The sequence below is a fragment of the Rissa tridactyla genome, chromosome 19 (genome assembly GCF_028500815.1).
Source record: "Rissa tridactyla isolate bRisTri1 chromosome 19, bRisTri1.patW.cur.20221130, whole genome shotgun sequence".
In the NCBI taxonomy this organism is placed as follows: Eukaryota; Metazoa; Chordata; class Aves; order Charadriiformes; family Laridae; genus Rissa; species Rissa tridactyla.
In genome coordinates this window covers 1,379,078-1,404,209 of record NC_071484.1, presented here as the reverse complement: position 1 = coordinate 1,404,209, position 25,132 = coordinate 1,379,078, and the positions used below count along the sequence as shown (strand labels likewise).

Here is a 25,132-nt window from a genome sequence, read left to right as displayed (position 1 = left end):
TTTGTGCAATAGTTCCCCGCTGCTGCTCTTTGCTTTCTGGATCTCCCTGCTGCACACTGCTTCCTCAGGGTTTCCTGTGGGCCTGTTTCTTTGAGCCTCTGCTCTGAGATGTGTCCCTTAGAGGCTGGAGTTCAAAGAAAGATGGAAAACCTGCCCTCTGGCAATGCTCCTTCCTGGAATTACGATTGCAATAATTTTCAAAAAAACTCAGAACCACCTTGTGGACCCTCCAGTTGCTGCATGGCCGTGTGCTGAGATCTGGAGGACCTCCTCCCCAGTGCACTCTGCCCATCCTTGGAGCCCTTCTCATGCAGTACCTCATAGGTTTCCTGCAGCCCTGCCCCATTTCTTCTGCAGTGTGACCAGGCTGTACAGCTCTATGCAAGATCTCGGTAGGGGAGTAGACCAGCAAGCAGAGGTGAGTAACAGGCTCTGTGAGGAGAAGAGCTGGCCTTAGGGAAAGCTATTTCATGATTCCAACATCAACCTGTGAGTCCCCTTAGCCTTGCACGTCTGTGTAACTGCTGGGCTGTGCAGGAAATTCTTTCGGGGTAGAGGGTGTATAGGTGGCCTGCCCTTACTACCCTTGGCCTTGCGTTCAGGCCGTGTGCCCTCATTCAGGGGACGAGTGTGAGGACAAGGATGAGAAGGCCGGATGTTGCTCTGAAGGCTTTTCCTCACACCATCTTTGCTCCTGTATCCTTGGGGGCCATCTTCTGACTGAGCTTCTTTTCCCACCACAGGGCTATCCAGAGCAGGAGGAATTCCCTTCTGCACAGGCTTGTGAGCTGCTGACCTCTCAGAGCCTCCAGCAGCACTGGGGAGCACTCTCTAAGGGAAAGCAATGGTCAGTCTCCTTGTTGCAGGACGTGTTCTGATGCCAAGAGATTCCATGTGAGCAGAGATGCTGGAATACAGGGCCTGATACCCACTGGCTGTGGAGGAGATGAGTATATCTTCCTCAGCTCCAAGGGACAGTGATTGGAAGGGACCCATTACCCCATGTCCCACCCTCCCCTTCCTCTTCTGCTTGTGCCCGCACCTTGTCCCCCACCACCCAAGACAATGCCTTTCTTCCTTGGCATACAAGGCAATGTTGACCATGAAAAGGATTACATGAAAGCAGATGTAAGTATGAGAAAACTTTAATGACTCTGAGGTGGAAAGAAGTACACTTGTAGAGGAGGTGGCCAGAGCAGGGAGAGGACCAGCAGATGACAGAATTCTGCTGCCATTGCCCACAGTTGAGACCCCACAGGCCTGTCCCACAGAGGGTGAGGGGCCAGCAGATGCCCCACGGTGGCTTTGCAGGTCTTATGGCCTAGAAGAACAAAAAATACCAGAAGAAATGGGAGAGAGAATAAGGCAGGGAAGTTAGACTTTGGCCAGAGTTTCAGCGAAACCCATCAGCTCTCCTTTGGAAGGGCAGCAATGGCTGCTCAGCCTCCCTAAAATCAATGGCCAGGAGCTTTGTCTTCAATCCAGCATCAGGTTCCTAGGGGTCCTTGTCAGGGCTGTCACCAGCGCATTTAGCAGGGGGGGCACCTTCTGCCATAGTAGCGGCTGGAAATGCCAGAGAGGTCACAGTACCCAGAGTTGATGGGCACTCCATCACAGCTGAGGATGTTGCCAACAGCAGCGGAGGTGGAGGATCCCACAACGGTGTTCTGTGGGAAGGAGCTGAGGATGGGGCCAGGCAGGGTCACCACCACGGGGGAGGGCTGGATGACAACGCTGGAGTTCTGGCACTGCCTGACACAGGGCTCATTGCAGCTGTTGGCCAGTGGGGTGGGGCCACAGGGCCGGCAGGGCTGGCACCGGTCATAGCAGGACATGTCTCTGGGCTGCACGTGCAGCTGGGAGAGAGGGCAGAGAGGCAGTAGAGCACATACATATTTGAGGAACTGTCTGCCAGGAGTCTGTCACTCCACCACAAGCGTGTCAAAGGCACCTGCTGAGCCAGGAGCTAGAAACTGTGCAGTGAGGCAAAAGGGTTACCAGACACAGTACTGTGAGGATCACCCAGGCCCAACCAGGCTGCTGCCAATCTTTGCAGTGAAGGGCAACCTCAGCCAAGTGCCAAGTCCTCTTTCAAGATAATGCAAAGTGTCTCCAGGCCCAAGGAGGCTGCTGCCTATCTCTTAAGAGAACAGCTCCCTCAACCAAGTCCCAGACACTCTCTGACTCAGACCTTCACCCTTCTTCCCCTTCTGATGGAGAGCAGCACCACAGCCCCACTACAGGAGGGAGGAGTACACACCTGCATGAGCAGAAAACAATGCAGGGAAAGGGCTTCAGACTCACCTGGTTCCCAAGGAGAAGGAGGAGAGAGAAGTGGATGGGAGAGCGAGGAGTTGGGCTGGTTTTATGATGGCCCTGACCTGCCCTGGGCCCAGAGGTAGCTTCTACCGAAGTGGCATTGTCTAAGCTGCTCATGATGAACAGAAAACATCCCAGCTAATGACATGGGCTGGGTAGCTGTTTTCTCAATGCCGCCTTCTCATTTCCTGGCTTATGCTGTCCACCTTCCCTCATGGAGTCTTCTCCTGAGTGCTGGGATTGTGAGACCCCATGATTTCTGGGGCAGGAATGTGTCAGTGCCTGCTGCAGCCTCAGCTCAAGTGCCGAATGGGTGCAGTGCAGGCAAGTGATGTTGGCCTGGGGCGCACTGATGGGGTGGTCTGCGGCTGCATTGACAGGAATGAGCCAAACTACTCCCAACTCTGCAATCCTTGGTCGGTCTCCCAAGGACGTACCTTGTCTTTCCCTCTCATCTCACTCCAGTGGTCACCTGTAGGGTGCAGGTGGGCTGCACTGCTGGGTTTCATAGACTCTTCAAATCTTTTAAGCAGGAAACTAAGCAGCCCTCCCCAAGCTATGGGTATTAAAGAGCTGTAAAATTATTTCCCCCATTATTTCAATGCTGATGAAAATCAAAGTTATGCGGGTCCTCTACCACCACCAGGATGTTATTCTGCCCTAGTGAGGCCACATCTGGAGGAGGAACTTCTTTACTTTGAGGGTGGCAGAGCACTGGAACAGGCTGCCCAGAGAGGTGGTGGAGTCTCCATCTCTGGAGACCTTCAAAACCCATCTGGATGCATTCCTGTGCAACCTGCTCTAGGTGAATCTGCTCTGATAGGGGGGTTGGACTAGATGATTTCCAGAGGTCCTTTCCAACCCTCATCATTCTGTGATTCTGTGATGACCTCCCTCGACCTGCTGACCACACCCTTCTTAATGTACCCAGGAGACCACTGGCCCTCTTGGCCACAAGGACACATTGCTGCCTCACAGTCAACTTACTGTCCACCAGGACTCCCAGGTCTCTCTCTACAGAACCACTTTCCAGCAGATCAGACCCTATCCTGTTATTCCTCCCTTGTTGTAGAACCCTACACTTGCCCTTGTTGAACTTTATTAGGTTCCTCTCCACCCAAGTCTCCAGCCGGTCTATGTCTTGCTGTATGGCACCACAGCCTTCTGCTGCAGAGCATCGGAGAAGGCCCACTCATTGAGCAGGGGGACTACAGTTCCTCTAGCCTTCCTTTTGTCACCTGTGTCCTTAGAGAAGGCCTTCTTGTTGCCTTTGACATCTGTTGCCAGAGTCAGTTCCACTTGGCCTTTGCCTTTCCTAACCTCATCCCTGCATGCTTGGACAGTGTCCCTGGAGTCCTCCCCAGTTTCCTCTGCTCACTTCCTTCTTGTGTTTTAGTTTGGCCAGGAGCTCCTTGTTCATCCATGCAGGCCTCCTGGCATGCTTTCCTGACTTTCTGCTCATTGGGATGGCCCGCTCTTGAGTTTGGAGGAAGTGGTCCAGATGTCTTAAGCCTCTGTTGCCTCCAGGGCTATACCCCACAGGAATTTTCCAAGCAGATCTTTAAAGGCACCAAAGCCTGCTGTCCTAAAGGCCCAGGTTATGAGCTTGCTATTTACCCCCTCAGTCCCCTTGGGATCATGAACTCCACCATTTCACGGTCACTGCAACCCAGGCTGCCTTTGATCTTCACATCCACAACAAGCTCTTCCTCCTTGATACCTATGAGGTCCAGCAGAACACCTGTCCTCGTGGGATCCTCTATCACTTGGGGGATGAAGTTGTCATCCATGTACTTGAGGAAACGTGCTTATGTCCTGCTGTGCTGCTCCTCCAGCAGATATTGGGGTGGTTGAATTTTCCCATGAAGGCCAGTGAATATGAGACTGCTCCTGCCTGCCTGTAGAGGGTCTCCTCTGCTGGTTCTTTCTGATCAGGTGTCCTATAGGGGACACCCACTGCAGTATGTTCTTTATCTGTCTTCTCTTTAATGCTTACCCACAAGCTCTTGGTTGGCACATCACCCATCCTCAGGCAGGGCTCCACGCACTCCAGCTGCTCTCTCACAGAAAGAGAAAGTCCCCCTCCTCATCTTTTCAGTCTGTCTTCTGAAAGAGCCTGTATCCCTCCACTGAAACATGCCAGTCATGGGAGCCATCCCACCCTGTCTCCATGATCCCAACATGATCGTAGCCCTGCAACTGCTCACTGATCTCTAACTCCTCACATTTATTCTCTTTAAAGGCAATGAACTGTTTTGCAGTTGTAAACCCGTAGGTGGGGCAGAAGCCTTCCGCTTGGTGCCAGAAGTCACCAGCATCCATCCTCCAATTGTCCTCTGCAAATCTGCTTTTAGGAGTCTACAAGCAGTATTCAGTTTTTAAGAACCATCTTTTAAAAGCACAGGAACAGGCAATTCCATTGTGTTTCATGTCAAGCAAGCAGGGCAGAAGACCTCATGGAACTCAAGAGGAAAAAGAAATTGTAAAAACTCTGGAAGGAAGGTCAGGCTTCGCAGGAAGGTTATAAAGCTGTGGTTCACATATGCAGGGAAAAGGCAGGAAAGGCCAAGGCTCAATGAGAGTTGAGAGTTGGCCCGTCTTGTGTCAGTCAACAAGAAAGGATTTTTAAGTACTTAGATAGCAAGAGGAGGTCTAAAGGAAACACTGAACAAATACGTGTTGAAGATGGTCACTTGACTGAAGTCCTGTTGAACTAATTAGATATCCTTCTATGATGAGGTCACCCACCTAGTGGATGAAGGGAAGGCGGTGGATGGAGTTTTTCTGAATTTTACTAAGGCTTTTAATAGTGTCCCTATCCTTCTGGAAAAGTTGGGAAGTCAAGTGAGAAGTTCTGGAGAGTCAACTGTGGGATGAGCAGGTATATGGTGTGCTGGGTGAAAAACTGGCTGAAAGGCAGGGCTTGAAGGGTTGTAGTGAATGGGGCTACATCTGCCTGATGACCAGTCAGCACTGGTGCTCCTCAGGGCTCAATTCTGGGGATGGTTCTGTTCAATATTTTGATCAGTGATCTGGATGTAGGAGTTGAGTGTGCCATGAGCAATTTTGCTGATGATACCAAATTGGGAGGTGTTGATGCGTCTCTGGAGGGACAAAAGGCCTTGCAGAGGGATCTAGGTAAATCGGAGCATTGGGCAATCATTAATGGCATGAAATTTAACAAGTCCAAATGACAGATTCTGCATCTGGGATGGAGTAACACCAGACACAGGTATAAATTTGGAGAGGAGTGGCTGGAGCTGCCCTGCAGAAAGGGATCTGGGGGTGCTGGTTGTCAGCAGACTCAACAGGAGTCAGCAGTGTGCCCTGGCAGCCAGAGGGCAAACCACAGCCTGGGGTGCATTAACACAGTCCAACCAGCCGGTCAAGAGAGGGGATTATCCCACTGCATCAAGCACTGGGGCGGCCTCCCCTTGAGTACCGTGTGTAGTTCTGGGCCCCACAAGTTAAGAAGGAAGTGAAGGTGCTTGAATGCATCCAGAGGAGGACAACAAAGCCTGTGAAAAGGCTGGAAGGAATGTCCCATGAGGAGTGGCTAAGGACTTTGGTCTTGTCTAGTTTGGAGAAAAGGAGTCTGAGAGGTGACGTCATGGCTCTCTACAGCTTCCTTAGGAGGGGAAGTGGAGAGGGAAGTGCTGATGTCTTCTCCCTGGGATCCAGTGTCACGACACAGAGCAATGGTTCAAAGCTGCGTCAGGAGAGGTTCAAAGTTGTCATTAAGAAACAGTTCTTCACCAAGAGAGTGGTCATACACGGGGACAGGCTTCCTAGAGAGGGGGTTGATGCCTGTCAGTAGTTAAGAGGCACTTTTGGACAATGCCCTTAATAACATGCTTTAACTTTTTTAACTTGCAACTGCTTGACGACTGACGAATGCCCACTGCTTGCTGTTTGTTATGCCTGAGAATATTCTGTGGTCTTACAGTTGCTGGCAACTGCTGCTTAAGGAAGTGCTCTGGAAAGATCCTTTTACCAAATTTGTGGAGGACATAAGGTTTGCTCTTCTGCTCATTTACAGAGCTTTAGGTAAAGCAGGGATGGACTATTTGGGGGAAAAAGAAGCACCTAGTCCATGCAAATTAGCACGAGCAACTATGGGGGCTGTAATGACCTGGGAAAGACATGAGGGCTGATACAGTCCTCTCTTTGGATGCTGAAATGAGGGACATTCTCCAGACACCAGCTTTGCTGGCCTATGAGAAAGCTTAGGTGTATACAAACGCTCTGCAAAAGTACTTCTCCCACAAGAAGGAGAGCAATCAGAAAAGGGGGACAATAACTCCTGCTTTTCCAGAGGAAAACCAGACAGAGGTGGATAAGCCCCTGGAGACTCCTGAGGACTCCAGCCCTGTTGTTCAGGAAGTGCCTGATAATATGCATCCACGGTATTGGAAGAATGCGCAAGTGCTCCTAGGTGAACTAGGGCAGCACAAGCCTGTTTCTTCTTGGGAAAACCAGGGAAGTGTTGTGTACAAATACATGTCAGCAAGGGGTCCCACCTCTTGATTTAGTCCAAGGTATCCTTCAGACTTGTGGCCCATCTGAGAAGACATAAAGGCTGGAATGTTTTTAGGAAAGCCACGGCTGCGGTGAATGTCCCCTCTGGCATCATGGATCATACAACAACCACGGTCTCTGGAAAACTAGAAGTGACTGAAGATGTCCAAGAAGCATCCCAGACATCTTGTAATATGAGGATTATACCTAAATTCTGTGGTGCATGCTGTAAACTTTACTGTTGAAATAATAATATTCGTGGAACCATGAAATCACAGGATGGCTTTACTTGGAAAGGACCTTTCAAAGGCCATCTAGTCCAACTCCCCCTGCCACGGAGGTTTTATATTCATACAATCTTGAAACTTTGCTGTCTGTAGTGTCCATTCAAAAAACATGTTGGGTTGCGTTGGGTTGAGATTAAAAAGCACATACTCAGCCGTGCAGTTGGGTTGTAGGCTTTATTTATGGAACACAGTTATGAAAATTACTGCAAGAAATGCTGGTCTGGGTCTTCTGAAAATTATTTTGAGTAGGTGTGGCCATGAGGAGAGCTCCATCTTCATATTTTACAAAATGCATCAGTATCTGATCATTTTCTACTGGATTGTGAGAATACAAATTTGAAAACTGTTTGGAAGGTAATCTCTTGTTACGGTGATGTAGGAAAAGATGCAGTGGTATCCGCAGGCCATGACGGGGAGATGCTGCAGTTGCTTCCTCTGGAAAGCACTTTCTGTAGCATTGTGATTTTCAAACGCCATGATGCTTTCAGGAAAGAGAGCACTCTTTGAGTGGGGGGTAACCACATGAGTCAAATAACCTCTGTGTGGTTCTGATGTGCCAAGAAAATTGCTAGCCAGTGCTCTCTGGGCTGGTTATGAGGGTGTGTAGTCACCACCACGCTCACTGGTCTTGCGGGAACATGGGCCCTAGGGAGCTAGTTCCTCGGCTAAGCACCCAGAAATGTTTCCCTGGTGTAGGGCTCTGCTAAGAAAAAACAAGAGAGTTGCTCCATCTCCGACTGCGATCTCATCCCTGTCTTACCGCTGGACTCAGCACTGACTCCTACAGAAGAGGGAGAGGTGGGGAGAGGTGTCCCCAGTCCTAACCCTATGCAGGAATCACTCTGTCCTCTGCCCTGGTCCTGTGCTGCTGTCGGTGTGCGGCATTTGTGTGAGGTCAAACTCCCACAGCACATGGGCACAGAGCCTGCAGTTGTGGGATGCCCTTGGCCTGTGTGTGGGGAGCAGCAGTGCTGCATGGAGCACAAGGTTCACTTCAGCCCCAGGGTTCTGGGAATGCTGAAGGAGGTTGGTGCCTGGGGAAAGGCACCCCAGCGTGTAACCTGTGACTGGGCTGCTGTGTGTCCTGTACCCTTCAGAGACAGCTCATGGATCTTACTGAGGGTTGAATGAAATCCCACTGTCACTGCCATGTCTCCACGGAGCTGGAATATCTCCTCTCACACAGCACCTTTCTGGACTAGACTTGGGATGGGGCACATGTGGGGCGGCAGAGTTCCTGTGCCTCAGGAAAGCTCTGCTTGAGGAAGACAAGGCAGCACAGAGCAGTGCTGCATCTTTGGGCACCAGTCACTGTCCTAGGCCTGCCTTTGGCCAAGGGGTGTTGGGTTCACAGGGACAGGGGACTCCAATCTGTGGCCTGCTGTAGCTGATACAAATAGGAACTTGTGAACACCTCAGCCCTACATATCTGGGCAACAGATGAAACATGCCAGATGCTGGAGAGTGATAGAATTGCATGGGGAATCTGTCCCTGCTGCTCGTGCATGGCATACTGACCATGTCCCCTAGATAAGGTGATGGAGGGAAGGGGCAGGTGGAGTAGGCAATGTGGGCCATCCCCAAGGCTATTCACCCATTCCCAGTTCCTGCCATCCTTTGGGAACATGGTCTTCTGAGCCTCCTTGCCCAGCACAGCTCCACCCAAAGCAAGAGGAGCACTCTTCCCCAAGAGCTTGTGGGACTGCAGACTTCCCAGGCCTCCTACATGGCCACAGTTCCTCTCTGGAGGACAAGAGTTGTCATGATTCCCTTTCACATGACATGGTCCATGGCCAAGGGGCTATTTCTGAGCAGAGCTGCAGCAAGGCAAGGACTGATGGCCGTTGGCTGTGGAGTAACCAGGGATGTCTTCTTCAGCTTCAAGAGGCAGTGCCTGAAAGAGGACTCGCTGCAGTGTGTCCCACCCTCCAATGCCTCTAGGAGTGATGAAAGGTTCCCCTGTGCCCTCACCTGATTCCTAGCACAAAAAAATGGCTTTCTCCCTCCACAGTCAGAGTGCAGATGGAAAGACCATGCAAAGGGCACAGGCAGGGTTGCAGCAATTGTTTAATGAGTAAAGAAGGAAATGAGGTCATTCCAAGTGGAGGCCCCCAGCGTGGGGAGCAGAAGGAGCAGACAAGAATGTGTTCCCTATTTCCTGTGGCAGAGTTCCCACAGGGCATCTGTTGACCTGCCCATCAAAGGGAGACAGTCTAGAAGGTTCCTCCAGGCCGGTTTCTGAGGTCTTCACAACAAAGCTTTAAGGGAAGCACATGACATCAAAGAAAAGATAGAAAAAGGGTGAGAGGAAGACCAGAAAGGCAAATATTGTCTGTGTTTTCAGAGACACCAGGTTGGCGTCTTCACATCTGTACTTGCAAGGAGAGTCAGAGATGGTCAGCTGCTCTTAAAAAAAATGGCATGAAGTCTGATCCTCTGTTCAGCACCATGTTCTGAGTTCCAAGGGGTCCTTACGGGGAGCCGTTGTCAGCATGTTTAGCAGGGGGGGCATCTGCTGCCACAGTAGCGGCTGGAAATGCAGGAAAGGTCACAGCAGCTAGAGTTGATGGGCACTCCATCACAGCTGAGGATGCTGCCAACAGCAGCAGAGGTGGAAGATCCCACAACGGTGTTCTGTGGGAAGGAGCTGAGGATGGGGCCAGGCAGGGTCACCACCACAGCAGGAGGCTCAATGACGACGGTGGAGTTCTGGCACTGCCTGACACAGGGCTCATTGCAGCTGTTGGCCAGTGGTGTCGGGCCACAGGGCCGGCAGGGTTGGCAGGGCTGGCACTGGTCGTAGCAGGACATGTCTTGGGTTCAGAGGTGCACCTGGGAGAGAAGGCAGGGAGGAAGCAAAAATAGGGGATGAGTGAGAAGCAGCCCGTCACAGCACCATGAGGGAGACAAAGAACATGTAGAGCTGGGAGACAGAGGCTGTGCCAAGAATGTGAGGACTTCTTGGCCTCGTTCTGACAGGGCCCAAAAAAAGCCACCAGCTCCTATGCAGCTACTGCCTGGCCCCTGAGTCCAGAAGGCACCTCAGCACACTCCCAGCCTCCCTCCATGTCTAACCTTCTCCCTGCTTCGCCCTCCCATGACAAGCAGCCCCATGAGCTGGCAGAGAGCAAAGCCAATCTCAGCTGAGAGGTCAGCTGAAGTCAGAGAAAGCAGAGAAGGAGAAGGGGCTTCAAACTAACGTGACTCCCAAGGAGAAGGAGGCAAGAGAAGTGGATGAGAGAGTGAGGAGCTAGGCTGGCTTTTATCATGCACCTTAACTGCCCCAGGCTGCCAGAGGCATCCCTTGCAGAGGTGATTCTTTGCTGACAAGCTCATCTTGAATGCAAAACATCCCAACCGATGTTACAGGCTGTGTTTTGACTTCCTGAATTGCTGTCTTTCCATTTCCTGCTTTATGCCAGCACATTCCCCAGTGGAGGCATCTTTTACATGACAGGATGAGAGCCCCAAGCATTTCCGGTGCAATACACGTTGGCGTGGGCAGACGACTCATCTCACATGCTGGAAGAGTCCAGGAAAGGTCACTCAAGACACACTAAACAGATGCTTTGACAACACACACACACACACATATTCACAAACTAATCTAAACCTCCAGGCATCTAGAGTGAAATGAGAAGACTCAAGACACCCAATGAGAGGCTGCCTACACTGTCCAGGGCACAGGACATGGACCTGACAGAGTCATCTTCTGCAAATCCTGTTTGAAAGAGTTCATTGTAGCTGAGGGAAGACTGATGTGCACTCAGGGAGAGCCAGAGATGCAGCTGAGGAGAGTAACATACCCAGCTTGATTCCATTCACCCACACAAAAGCCCTTTCCCTGCTACCCATCTGTGCCTGAGTACCAGGGACATGGATATGGGGTTTAGCCATGGGATAGAGGTGTTTGTAGGCTCTGGTGGAAGAGCCTGTGGGTTCACTTCTGACCGTATGATGAAGCAAGCCATGTGCAGGTGACCAGGTAGGCAGGCCCTGCTGTGAGCTTAGTTCGGAGATCAGAGGCAACCATTGGTCAATTGCAGGATCGGTGTCTTCAGGAAGATGATTCATTCCATTTCCTGTGGACGTCTGCTTAGGATGGGACAAGTCCCCTGTGTGAGCTGATGTCTCTCCACTGACTGTGGGCAGAGTCTGTAGAGTCTGTTGGAGCGGGTCCAAAGAAAGGCTCCAAAATGTTCCAAGGGTTGGAACACCTCTCCTGTGAAGAAAGGCTGAGAGAGGTGGGGTTGTTTAGCCTGGAGAGGAGGAGGCTCTGGGCAGACCTTCTTGTGGTTTTGCAATTTTTGAAGGTGGCTTATAAGAAAGAAGGAGAAAGACATTTTACCAGGACCTGTAGTGAAAGGACAAAGGTCAATGGCTTAAAACTGAAAGAGGGTAGATTTAGATTCAATATAAGGAAGAAATTATTGTATGATGAGGGTGGTGACACACTAGAAGAGTTTGGCCAGAGATGTTATGGAAGCCCTATCATTGGAAGTGTTCAAGGTCAGGTTGGATGGGGCTCTGAGCAACCTGATCTAGTGAGAGATGCCACTGGCCATGGCAGGGGGTTGGACTAGATGGTCTTTCAAGGTGTCTTCCCATGTGTGCAAATGCATACATGAGCACAGCAAGAGGAACATGTATGTGAGCATGAACATGCCCACACACCGCTGAGAACTAGGGCACCCAATGCCAGCTCTCAGCCTCTTGGGATGACTCTAGGCAAGTCCTTCAGGTGCCACAGTCAAGGCAATGAATCAGGCAGCAACAGCTTTAATGAGCTCAAGAGCTTGACGCTGGTTCAGTCAATTCTTTTCTCGCCAGAAAAGAGAGAGAAAGCACAGTGGAGTCGAAGCTGCCATGACCTTTCCAGATATTGAGCTTCTCCATGCCCCAGCTCTGCGGGTCAGGCACAACATAAAATCTAGAGAACATCCATATTGCTGCAGCTACAAAGAATCTCCACATTACATTGGAAAAAAACTCCTCCAGCCTTAGATGATCCCGGGTGTCCTAAGTGATCTCTTTAAGGGCGATGTTGGGGTGTGGGACTTGCCCCAGCACTATAAAGGGTACAGTGCCTCAGTGGTGAGCCTGGGACAAGCCCGACTCCCCACAAGCTGCAAAAACTGAGGCTGGAGCACCAGAAATTACATGGACTGATCCCACTAAGAAAGTCACTCAGCATCTTCAAAGCATTCCTTAAAATGCTATTTACTAGCGCTAAGACTAGAAAGAGAGGATAGGAGGGATTGAAGGAGCTGGGACTGTTTAGTTTGAGGAAGAGGAGGCTGAGGGGAGACCTCATCGCTCTCTACAACTACTTGAAAGGACATTGTCGAGAGGTTGCTGCTGGTCTCTTCTCACAGGTAATTAGCGATAGAACAAGAGGGAATGGCTTCAAGCTGCAACAGGGTAGGTTTAGACTGGACATTAGGAAAAAAATTCTTCAGAGAAAGAGTGGTCAGACACTGGAATAGGCTGCCCAGGGCGGTGGTGGAATCGCGATCCCTGAATGTGTTTAAGAGTTGTTTAGATGTGGTGTTAGGGCATATGGTGTAGAGGAGAACTTTGTAGAGTGGGGTTGATGGTTGGACTCGATGATCCCAAGGGTCTTTTCCAACCTAAATGATTCTATGATTCTATAGATAACCTTATATCCCGTCAGAGGGTGGGAACTCAGAGCTGCTCTATATCAGCTGCTCTCAGAGAAAGAAAGAATCACAGAATGGCTGAGGTTGGAAGGGACTCCTGGAGGTCATCTTGTCCACCCTCCCTGCACAAGCAGAACCACCAAGAGCCAGTTGCCCAGGACCGTGTCCAGGTAGTTTTTGAACATCTCTAAAGAGGGAGACTCGGTAAACTCCTTGGAATACCTATGCCAGTGCCCAGTCACTCCCACAGCACACGACAATGTGCTGCCCCCTCTCCAGGGCACAGGTCACTGGACTGATCCCATCCACAGAGGATTACCCAGTTTTTGTCAGTTGAGTATTAGAGCATTGTCTTCAAAGGAAACAGTTCTATTCATCAGTTCTACCATCAAACACCACAACCCTGCCAGCTGTTTATTGGATGCGAACAAATACGAGCAGCTTTCCCATCCCTGTTTCTTAGGGTGCAAATCAAGAGGTTGCGCAGAGGAGTAAGAATCGTGTAAGGAACAGCTGCTGTTCTGTCCAGTGACCATTTGGAGGTCACTTCCCATGATGGTGAAGACACATGGGCCCTAGCAACAGACCACAGCAGTGAAATGGGAAGCACAGGTTGAGGTAGCTTTGTGCCTGCCTTCTGCACAGCAGAGTCAAGGGATGGTTCTTGCTCTGCACCTGTAAGAAGTGAGAATGAAGATGGGAGGTTCTCATCACCAATACTGAAGGTAATCACGGCCTTGTTGGCACAAGTGCCAGCACAAGCCATGTCCAGGGCAGCTTGTGAATCAGCTAGAAGTGGAGGATGTGCTTGGGCCTGCAGGAAGCCAAATGGGAGGTGAGTATTGCATGCAGAGAAGGAGGCAGGGAACTGGCCAGCCATGTGCCTGCCACCAGCCAGATGCACACAACCTTATGCACGATGGCCTCATAGTGCAGTGGGTTGCAGAGAGTCAAGCAGTGGCCGTAGGACATGAGATCGTAGAGGAAGCATTGAGCACTTCGCAGCAGATGGAAGAAGTACAGGTGGGCCATGCAGCTGTGGAAGGAGATGTGTATGTCCCCTGGCCTGAGAAGCCATCCAGCACCTTTGGAAGGAAGGCACCAGAGAAGAGAGACTGCAACTTTTGGTCTTCAGTCATTCTGAGCTACACTTCATCCACCCTAATTCCCTCTCAGTGGAGGACATGGGTGGGGGGATTACCATCCTTGCATGTGTACTTTTTTTGCAAGGCAACTGAATTTTCATGGTGGGAAATAAGATATGAGACTGTAGTGGCTGCCAAGAGATAGTTCCACTGGTCATAAGGGATGAGATTTACACGTGTCCTGGTTCCGGTGGGGATAGGGTTAATTCTCCCCAGGCTCCAGCAGGGACACAGGTATTCCATCCCATGTGAGCCATGCCCACAGGGAGCTGCTGGGGGAGGGGGCAGGAAGTCGAGCTTGGAGCAGGCTGGGGCATCCAGGGTCTGGTCGGTGAGCAGCGATTCTGTAATCGTGTTTGTATATTCCTCTATCCGTGTTGTTTTTTTCTTATTCCTGTTCTGTTAAACTGCCTTGGTCTTAACCCACATGTTTTGCCTTTTTTCTTCTGATTCTTCTCCATATTGGGGAAGCCCAAGAGAGCAGCACATGGTTCTTTGTTGCCATATGAGGCCAAACCACATCAACATGTTAAAAAGTGCTCTCCCCCCGAGAAGGGCAGCCAATTTCTGAGTACAAATTCTTTGGGGGGACCAAGGAAGCAGTCAAGAGCTCTGCACCTGCCTTCAGCACTCATGGGAAGTGCACCCAGTACCCTCATCCTTGCTGATCTTCCCGTTCTCCTGCACGGTCTCTATCACAGCAATTTGATCTCCTTCAGAAATCAACTGTCCCCGCTTCTGTGCTGACCAATCTCAGCTCCCACATGCTTAGCTCCAGTTTCGAGCCTTGATACATTCAGCGGCATAGACGACTTTACCCTGCTGATGCCTCCAGGCCATGGCCCCTAAACTACGTGGTGGAGGGGAGAGGTCATCCCAAAGGCTGTTCCCTGCATGACCACTCCTGCTATTCTGCCAGCAAATCATCTTCCAGAGCCCCACACCCTTCACCCCACCACCCCAGAGCAGCTCCGTCCATAGCAAGAGGAATGCCCTTCCTCAAGAGCTCATGGGGCCGCTGAGTCCTCAGGGCCTCCTGCCTTCTGGGCATTTGTGGGCAGAGATACCAGCAGGGCAAGGCCTGATGCTCACTGGCAGCAGAGCAGCCACAGATGTCTTCCTCAGCTCCAAGGGATGGTTCCCAAAAGAGGAGCCAATGTAGGATGTTTGAACTGCTCATTTGTCTGTGACTGGAGCAGGGTTTCCTTGTGCTCTCAACCCCTTCCACCCCTTGTGCTTTGTCAGGATGGGAAGTGTCCACAGAGGGAAGGACCACATGGAGGCCAAGCTTGAATGCAAAGGAACTTTAATGAGTCAGAAGAGGGAAAGAAAGTCATTCCAAGTGGGGGGTGCCAGTTCATGGAGCCCCAGGGGCAGATGTGAGGCTGCGGTCCTTGGCCGTGGAGATATTCCTGCATCGTGTCTGTCTGCCTGCCCCATAGAGGATGAAGAAGACACATGGTTCCCACCACGTGGGCCTTGAGGGAACCTTGCTGCTAAGGGGATGTGAAGCAAACAAGGAAAAGGGAGAGAAAAGCAAAGTCATTCAGCTATGCTGAAAGCAACATTGAAAACATTGAACCTTTCCCCAGCACCATGTTCTGAGTTCCTCAGGGTGTCTCCTTGGGGTTTCCCCCAGAGCCTTTAGCAGGGGAGGCACCTTCTGCCATAGTAGCGGCTGGAAATGCCAGAGAGGTCACAGCACCCAGAGGTGATGGGCACTCCATCACAGCTGAGGATGCTGCCAACAGCAGCGGAGGTGGAGGATCCCACAACGGTGTTCTGTGGGAAGGAGCTGAGGATGGGGCCAGGCAGGGTCACCACCACGGGGGAGGGCTGGATGACAATGGAAGAGCTCTGGCACTGCCTGACACAGGGCTCATTGCAGCTGTTGGCCAGAGGTGTTGGGCCACAGGGCCGGCAGGGCAGGCACTGGTTGTAGCAGGACATGTCTCAAGGGTGGAGGTGCACCTGTGAGAGGATCAGGGAGGAAAGAGAGCACAAGGGTGGGTGAGGAGCAGCCTTGTTACCCCACCACAAAGGAGCCAAGGCCACTTCTGGGTGGGGAGCTGGAAGCTCGGCAGGGCCCACATGGTATGTATTGCACTACAAAGAGCAGCCTGGCCCAGGGAAGGCCTTTCATTGGGCATAAACCAAAAGATCCTTCTGCCACATCCCAGTCTCTCACTAAGCAGGCACTCACCCCTCTTCCTTCTGTCAAGAGAAGAAGTTAGAAAACCCAGGACAAGACATAGCCAATATCAGTGGAGATGTCCATCATGGAGAGATCTCATTCTGGAAGAGGTAAAGAGGCTCCAGACTCACCTGGTTCCCAAGGAGAAGGAGGCCAGAGAAGTGGAGGAGAGAGCAGGGACTTGGGCTGGCTTTTATACCTGCCCTTCATTGCCGCAGCACCAGAGGCACCCTTTGCAGAGGTAACAATTTTTGCACACAGTCATCTTGAATGAAAACCGTCACAGCTAATAATATGGGCTGTGCTTTGGTTTCCTGCACTGTTGCCTTTTCATTTCCAGAGCTGTGCCGTGCCCATTCCCAAATGAAAGCTTCTTGTTAGTGCTGGAAGGAAAGACTCCAGGATTTCCAGGGCAGGAATGCAGCAGTGCAAGGCAGAAGAGTCAGCTCAAGTGCTGGAGTGGTCCAGGGCAGGAAAGACACCTCAGCTTGGGTCACTCCGGTGGGGATGTTTGAAGTGTTTTTCTCAGGAAGACAATTCAGCCATCCTCAGCTCGACGCCCATGGGCTCCCATGCATGAGGACTCTTTCCCCCCCTTCTCTACTCCCTCCAGTGGTCACTTGTTGTTGCCTCCCCAGGTATGTGCGTTCTGTTGCTAGGTTTTGAACCTGTCCTGACTACCATTGACCTCAGCAAAAAATTCTGGCTGCTTTGGAATGGTGCCCACTCCCTGGAGTCTGTGAGTACACAAACAATGGCATGGGCATGTCTGGGGCCTTGTGCTTCCGCACAGAGTTCTAACTCTGTAACAACCCCATCTGTCCTTGGCAGACTCCACGCTTGCTTGCGTCCCTACTTGTCTTCTTGTCTTATGTGCACTTGTGTGCAGCCGTGTTTGTGTGGATGAGTGTGGGAGCACAAATTTGTGGATGACTTGATGCTGTTGTGTATTAATGTGTGAGTGTGTGTGTCCTCATGTGTCCCTCATTACAAGGGAATATGCTGCTTATGGTGGGGACAGTCAGAATAGTGTCGAAGTGCAGCAGGTTCCCAGAGTCAGAAGGAGCCTGAGTGCAACTGAGTGGTGATGGCACCAGCCTGCTGGAGATGCGTTCAGGGAAGAGGTACTGAAATGCAGCCCCTGCCTCCTGACGCCTCCTTGTCCTGCCCCTGCAGAGCTCACGCTCCACTCCTGCCCATTTCAGGCCACAACAACGATGGATCCACTCTAACCTTGATCCTTAGTTGAATTCAGTGTAATGATATTGGGAGTGCCTCAGTGTGGCTGGCAGTCCCCACTCCCTGCCTCTCCAGGCCAGAACACAGCTGCTCTCCCCAGTGTTAGAGAGTTCAAAGGATGGGGATTGCTTTCTGGAGAAGGAGAAAGGATGAGGGATCTTGTCCACCATGTGCTGGCCATCCCTGAGCGGATCTTCTTCCAAAGCAGTGTCGGTGGTTTCTGGGATGCACTTGTGGTCTTCACAGGCCTGGTGCTGTGCCAGGCAGGGGCCAAGACCTTTTCGCAAACAGGTCCTTAATGAACGGAACACAGAGTCTGATATCACTGCACTGTGAGTGGAAGAACAGACTCTGTGGATTTCACAGGAGGAGCCAAAGAACTGATGACAGCTTTGATGTTCATGCTCAGAATGTTCATGTCCTATATTGGAATCTCAGTCTGAGCACCCAGCAACTGTCCCTGGGAGGGAAGGACATTGGATCCAAGGCCACACTCCCCCAAAGCCCACTGCTGTCCTGCAGGGCTGTCCAGAGACACCCTCATTCAAACAAGGGCTATGCACAGTACAGAAAGTTCCTGAGCCCATATCCCTGCCTGAAGGTTTGTCTGCCTGGACTCACATCCAGCTTGGAGATAAGGCAGCTGAGGGCTCCTCCACTTCCCTGTAGTGACCCCATAGAGATGAGTGCCAGGGAGCTCTTCCGAGGGAGCTCAGCCAGGGCTGGTTTCCCTCTCCATGGAGGTGCTTCCGAGCTGAGAAGCTGATGGCCAAGCTCATTGCTTTCTCAGGAGGTAACAGGCACTGTGGAGAAGGGAAGGGCAGGGCAGGAGTGTACGTAGAGTTTAGCAAGACCTTTGACAGCCTCTCTCCTACTTCCTTCAGAGCCAAATCGGGGATAAATGGGTTGGAGCATGATAAGGTGAGAGGAAAATTGGCTGGAGTGTTATGCAGAAAGAATTGTGAGCAGTGGTGCAAAGCCCAGCTGGCAGTCAGGTACTAGTGGGGTCTCTCAGGGATCAGCAGTAGGACCAACACTGTTTCTTGATTTCATGAGCAACACGAGACGTGGGAAGGAGAGCACTCCCGCCAAGGCTTTGGCAAACACTGACTCAGGGGGAACAGTTGCTACACTGAGCTGTGTATAGGTAAAATGTTCTGAACGGGTCGAGGAACCACATATTCAGAGGAGAAGGAGTGGACGGGCCTAGACTCTGGAAGTGCCCAATGACAGGAGTAGAGGCAATGGACATCAGCTGGAACAGGGGAATTCTCATGAAGCGGTAAGCTAAAAGAAATAGTGAATCAAGGAAGGGGTTTCCCAGGGAGGCTGTGCAATCTCCATCCTGGGAGGTGTTCAAGGCTGGGCTGAACGTGACCTTGAGCAACTGGATTTGTTCTGAGCAGGGGTTGTTACAGATGACCTCTGAAGGTCTCTTCTCACCTACATTCTGACACTGTGATTCCCCACCACCCCTGCCCTCCCTGACCCCTGCCCGCCCATGGGCACATTTGTCCTCACACTCCCTCTGCCCCAACACAACTCCTAGGCATTGTGCTGGGGCTGCAGAGCAGCAGCTGAAGGGAGGCTCTCAGCCGCCTCACTCCCAGCTGCAGGAAACGAGTGGCTGCTGGTTCCAGTCCATGGGCTCGGAGAGAACCCTGGGAAGCTGGTCCATGTGCTGGGCCAAGGCCCCGCTGCTGTGCCAGGCTGCAGCTGGTGCTGTGCAGGCTTCTTCCGGCTGGAGGACGGGGAGAGTCCATTTCCCATCTGGGAAAAGCAGTGCCCATGTGGAGTCCCTGAGCGGTCTGAGCAGGAGCGAGCCCCTGGGCGGTGCCGGCGCAGAGCTGAGCCCCAGGACGGAGCTGACAGCAGACGGCAGGAGCGGAGAGGAGGCGGTGGAGAGGAAGCGGCCTTGCGGGGCTGGCCGCGCTGCTGCTGGGTGCATGGGGTGGCAGGGGTGGATGGGGCCGGGGCTGTGCCCAGTGGGTGCCCCAGGGAGCCCAGCGTCAACTCTTCCCTCTCCTTCTTCAGCCTCTCTTTACCACTCCTGACTCTCTGCCATCTTTTGTGCCCCTTTCCAACCCCCCGAGTCCCCTCTTCCTGTTCTTCCTCTTTCTTCCCCACCTCTGTTGGTACGAGACTCCTTGCATGTACACCTGATTTTTCATGCACCCTCTCCTTCCCCTGTGCATTCTGCAGTTCTTATTGCCCTCAATATAGACCTCTCTCCTTCACTGTAACAAGCCCTCTCCCTGTCTGCTCTTTATTCACTCACACACTCATATTCTGACTCATCTCTCCATGCATCTACCATCTCCAAAGCCTCTTCCTACTCCTCGAGACCCCTCTCTCATCTTTCTCTCTCTCCTTCCTTCATATCCATAACCACAAATTGTCTTTTCTGCACCGTGCCATTATTCCACATATCCTCTGATCCCCCTGCGCTTTCTGCATTTATTCTTCTTCTCAATTAAGCCCTTCATCATTCACTGTAACACTTCCAACTTTCCTGTCTCCCCTTCTTCTCGCCACCCATGCATCCATCCACCCATGCATCCATGCATCCGTCCCTCCACCTAGCTTTCATTCTAACTCTGTATGCATCCATTAAAAAGTCCCTTGCAGACTTGTCCCCTTGCTCCACAAAGCCACACCACTTCACTCTCGATGACCACATTGTCCCCATTTGTTACAGTCCAGCTCTATCCACATGCCACTCTTTCTGACGATTTTTCTGGCAAAAGAGCCATCAGAGATGGGTGCTCTTAGGTGATCTTTGGCCTTTTCTTATACTTTCTCAGCAGTGGCTGTGGGCAGAGCCCAGGTGCAGCAGGAGCCGTCGGCAGAGACCACCGAGAGCACTGGCATCAGCATCAACTGCTCGTATCCCAACATAAAGCTTTCCTACTACACCTACTGGTACCGCCAGCTCCCGGGATGAGGCCATGCGCTGCTCCTCAGCACTCTCAAAGACTCCAAAGAGCTGCGGGACCCGCCGGGGCGGCTGTGGGTGTCGGCAGACCGCCGCTCCAGAGCCCTGTGACTCGCCTGGCCCCGGCGCGGGGACGTGGCCGTGTATTACTGCGCCCTGGGAGACACAGGGAGAGGAGCCGGGGCTGCGGCCGGGCAGGAACCGGCGCGGGCGGGGCCGGGCGTGTGTGTCGGGGTCGGGGGGACAGCCCCGTGCGGGCCCGCCAGGGGGCGCTGCCGCTCCGACCGCCGGGGCCGCCTCGCCCCAAACGGCCCCAGCCGGCCCCTCGCCCCGGGCTGTTTCCGATGCCCGACCAGCCCCGGCAGCGGCAACTCCGCACTCCCAGCGGGACGCACAGAGAAATCCCCCGCCACACTGCCGCCGCCGCCGGGGCAGAAATGGCGCCCGGAGCGCTGGCCGTGTCCGGCGGGGCCCGGCAAGGAGAGATGGCAGCCGCCGGCCCCGCTGGCGCCCGGACAGGAGCAGCGCCTTTCTGCTCCGCACAGGGCGGCAGGCGGCAGAGATCCTCCTGCCCGCGGGCAGCCGCCCAGCCCTCGCTCCTGCCATACGGACCGCCCACTGCTGACATGGAACATACAGGGCCTATTCTGGGCCTTTTGACTTTCCCCACGAGGATGCCGAGGGAGCCCTGAGCAGCTGCTTTTGTCTGCTCTGCAACCACGGGGACTCCAGGGCGCAGTTGCCAATGCCAAACCTGCCTTAGAAAAGGACAACCAGAAAGGGTTTCACATTTCATTGCTCTGTGAAAGCTCAGATATACAATGGAAAACTGAATCCTCCAGCCCCACATTTTCGCAGAGCTTTCAAAATGTTCCTGCTGGCGTTACAAAGTCGTTGCATGGGGTCAGGAGTTGAAGCTCCCCAGCAGCAGGAGAAGGGCATGTCAAGGTCAGAGGCACCTTCAAGTGCTCCCCACAGGGCCTCAGTGGTGAGACCATGAGCTTGTTTGACAGGATTCAGGACCTTTGGAGTTGAGGCCCAAGAGGCAGGGTAAACCGCTTGGCCTGGACACACTGAGCGCAGCCTTGAGGCATGCCAGGTTCCTCCTTGAGGAGTGAGTCAGAAAGGGAGTTGCTGAGTTGCCCTCAGGGGCTTGGAGGTCTGAGGGGAGTGAGAGCTGGCAGGAGGCCTCTGGCAAGAGACTGTGGGCTCCAGCCAGTCCCTGGGGAATCCTGTGTGTCTCAAATAGCCGACAGAGGTAGTCAAACCCCATGGGCAGAGGCTTCCAAGGCACAGAATGAAGGATCAGCCCTACTCCTTATTTTCTTTCGACTTGATGGCCTTATTTCCAGGTGAACGCTTGGCAGGTGACAAAGAAGGCAGAGCAACAGGTATGGCCAGGCCAGCACACATATTAGACACATGCTCACACAGTTTAGCCCCTCTCATCGCTCTCTCCATCTGTCTTCCCACACTTGCTCCTGTCCAAATGGCCTTGATCCTTCTCTTTCCCCATCTCTGCTGCTTCTCCTAAACATCCCATGTCACACACAATCCCCAAATACTTTTTCACTCTATCCCGTAAGGCGTTTGATCCCCTTGTAGGCAGAAACATCCCTGAGTTTATGTGATGATCCTCTCTTCTCACACTTCTGGAGGGTGCCATCCCTAGAGAAAGTGGCTGATTGTGATACCTGAATGAAGAAGGATTTGATGTCTGTGAAGCAGAGGGCTGTGCTGGATGTCCTCCAGCCAAGAGAGGTGGTGTGACTTACTGTGGGTGGGATGTTTACAGCAGGTGCTCTTCCTAGAGACATTTCTCTTGAAAGGTCTCATCCATGGCCTTGGGAGAAAGGAGAGAAAACCCTGTAGGGACAGGGAGTCAGACACCTGGATCTAGGTGCTATTGGCCATTCCTCGTTCTGCCTCCTTTCAGACACTAGCGAGGCACAAGGACCACATCACGGGTGCAAAAGTTCCTCTCTCAAACCCCATGACAGGTGAGTGCAGGCCCTTTTCCCTGGCTGGGCAGTGGATGCCAGGAGAAGTTCACTGCTCCCATGCTGGGGGCTGGTTGTGCTGGTTGTGATCTCCAGGAGGAGCAAAAAACAGGAAAACAGCCCCCAGCCTCCTAGTGCCTGACAACAGACTGCTTGCTCTCTTCCTTCAGGCTTCCACAGGAGTTTTCAGGTCCTCAGGTCCCTTTGGCAGTGTGACCTGGAGCTGAGAGGCAGCGCTTCTACACCAAGCTATGTCTGCCTGAGGGGATGCTCAAGCACCTTCTGACATGGAACGCTGTGAGAAGCCTGGCTGTGGCCTGACTTCCCAAAGACAAGCCTTCCGGTGCTGAACAACCTCCCCTTGGCCCTTGCAAAATTAGGGTCACAGTTTGATTTCGTTCCTTGGGCTGAGCACTTTAACAACTTCAATTAGTCTCTCTGCAGAGCCTCCTCGTGGCAGAGATGTGGAGTCCCAAGCCAGACAGTCCCAAACTCCTGTCTGCAGCAGCAGAGAAAGAGTTTTGCTCCACCCCCTGTGCTGAGGGTTGGTGGGTGCTTTGGGCTGGCAGAGGGAGGAGAAGTGGTGAACTCTCAAGCTTCAACTCCCGCTTCCTGTGACATGCTTTGACACGGGGTGCATGGGAGAGTGTGACATGGTCCTGATTTTCCTGGCAGCTCTGGTGGGACTGGCATATTTTGGTGAGACACAAGGTTCAGGCTGGGGAGGAGCAGGGCAAGAGGTTGTTGTGGCAGTGGTGGGAGAAGAAATTTGAGTTTGACTCTGCAGGAAACTGGGATTCATTCCACAGGGAGAGCAGGGAGTACAGGTGGGAACGGAAAATCATCTGGGAGATGTCAGCTGTAATGGGTATGGAAGGAGGAAGAAGACTCTGCACATGCCTGTCAGTATTCACAAGAACCTTTCTGTGGGTTATTTTTGCACGGGTGTTTAGAGAAAGAGAGAGCTGCTTGGGTAGAGTCCTACACTGGAAATGGAAACTTCTCTCCCAGGTGTATTTGACCAAATGCTGCCAGCCTGTGTAGGGATGGTTGAAATTCTAGGGGAAGGCTGGGTCAATGCAAGGAATGTTGGAATTCCTTTACAGGTCATGCACAGAAGGACTCTGTGCTCCAATTCCCTCCAGAAAGGACCATCCAGGCAGGATACGACACAACACTGCACTGCAATTTCTCCACCAACTATTCCGGTGCCTTCATCTACTGGTACCAGCAGCTCCCAAAGCAGTCCCCTCAGATGCTGTTGTGGGTGAGCAAGTACAAAGCTCATGTGGATTCAGGGAGGTTCTCCTCCATGCTGTCTGCAGAGGACTCCCGGGTGCTTCTGCATGTGCGGGACGCCGAGCTCCAGGACAACGCTCTCTACCTCTGCGCACTGAGCCCACACTGGTGGTGCCCAGGAACCACACCCGGGTGCTGTGGTGAGGCTGGGTCTCTGTCTGCACAGTCTGTGCAGCAGGGAGAGGATCTGAGAATTGGTTAGGTTGAAAAGCATCTTTTGAGATCATGCAGTCCCTGTTAAAGCCGGGCCAGCCAGAGCAGGTTTCCCAGGACTACGTTCATTTTGGTTTTTCTGCTGGTGGGCACTCACTCTTCTCCCGTCAGTGGGCATTACTGAGAAGAGTCTCTTCTTCATTCCCTCCCATCAGCTATTTACACACATTGCCAAGATCTCCCACAAGCCTTCTCTTCCCCAGGCTGAACACTGCCAGCCCTCTCAGCCCATCCTCAGAGGAAACATGCTCCAGTCCATCCACTATTTTGCTGTGCTCACTCCAGTATCTTTCTTGTACTGGGGAGCCCAGAACTGGACCCAGCACTCCACAAGTGGCCTCACCAGCACTGAGTGGAGAGGAAGGGTCAGGTACCTTGTCCTGCTGGTGATTCTCTTCCTGCTGCAGCCCAGGATGCTGTTGGCCTGCCTTGCCACGAGGGTGCATTGCCACAGCAGGCTCAGGGACACCCCTGAGCCACTGAAACTGAGTGGGACACAGCAGTGAGTGTTCAGGTGAAGCATCCCAGAGGCTTCTTCAGCTATAACTTTTCCTGAGCGTCCCTCAATGACCACTGTGTGAGAAGGGGGCTCTTGGTGGGAGACGTGACTGCTCCTGTGGCTTTACTTCCCAGGTACAGAAGCCCAAAGTGGGAAAATGACTTCCTGGCCCTACGTCTGGGGATCAGGGAAAGCCTAGACATGTGAGCAAGACCCATCAACCAGGCATTGGACAAGATTCCCTGTTCAACCACTTGAGCTGTCCGCCTGCTTTTCATGTCTCCCCTCCAGCCCTGAGCACTCACTAATACTTGGCTGGGGCGATGCATCTGGGTCCCTCTGGGTTCTCTGCCCAACAGAAAACCACTGGTGGCTGCATTTCCAGGATGTGCATTTCTGGGCTCTAGTTTGTCCCTCTGTGCACAAGGCTCTTGCCATACTAAGTCCCTCAGCCTTTCTTTATGAGAGAGGTGTTCCAGTCCCCTAACCATCTTGGTAGCCCTTTGCTGTACCCTCTCCAGCAGTTCCCTGTCCTTCTTGAACCGGGGAGCCCAGAAATGGACACAGTACTCCAGATGCAGCCTCACCAGAGCAGAGTAGAGAGGAAGGATGACCTCCACTCGACCTGCTGGTCACGCTCTTCTTGATGCACCCCAGGATGCCATCAGCCTTTTTGTCCACAAGGGCGCATTGCTGGCTCATGTTTGAGGCCAGGTTGTCCACCAGGATTCCCAGGTCTTTTTCCGCTGAGCCGCTCTCCAGCAGGTCAGCCCCCAACCTGTATTGGTGCATGGGGTTATTCCTCCTCAGGTGCAGCACCCTAT

At 52.5% G+C, this 25,132-nt stretch overlaps 2 protein-coding genes and 1 gene segment (V, D, J or C); 1 reads left to right on the top strand and 2 right to left on the bottom strand.

Annotated features, from left to right (window-relative positions):
• Positions 1 to 1,529: 1,529 nt before the first annotated feature.
• On the bottom strand, positions 1,530 to 2,355 carry LOC128919224 (feather keratin Cos1-1/Cos1-3/Cos2-1-like). Its single transcript, XM_054224413.1, has 2 exons — positions 2,305 to 2,355; positions 1,530 to 1,856 (listed from the first exon to the last, which is right to left on the bottom strand). The coding sequence occupies exon 2, from the start codon at positions 1,833 to 1,835 to the stop codon at positions 1,530 to 1,532; it is 306 nt and encodes a 101-aa protein (XP_054080388.1). The 5' UTR covers positions 1,836 to 1,856; positions 2,305 to 2,355.
• A 13,218-nt stretch (positions 2,356 to 15,573) lies between these two features.
• On the bottom strand, positions 15,574 to 16,333 carry LOC128919223 (feather keratin Cos2-3-like). Its single transcript, XM_054224412.1, has 2 exons — positions 16,255 to 16,333; positions 15,574 to 15,881 (listed from the first exon to the last, which is right to left on the bottom strand). The coding sequence occupies exons 1-2, from the start codon at positions 16,331 to 16,333 to the stop codon at positions 15,574 to 15,576; spliced, it is 387 nt and encodes a 128-aa protein (XP_054080387.1).
• A 6,617-nt stretch (positions 16,334 to 22,950) lies between these two features.
• Positions 22,951 to 23,798, top strand: LOC128919485 (T cell receptor delta variable 1-like). The segment is given in 2 exon segments: positions 22,951 to 22,996; positions 23,404 to 23,798. Coding segments are annotated over 2 exon segments (441 nt in total).
• The last annotated feature ends 1,334 nt before the right edge of the window (positions 23,799 to 25,132 follow it).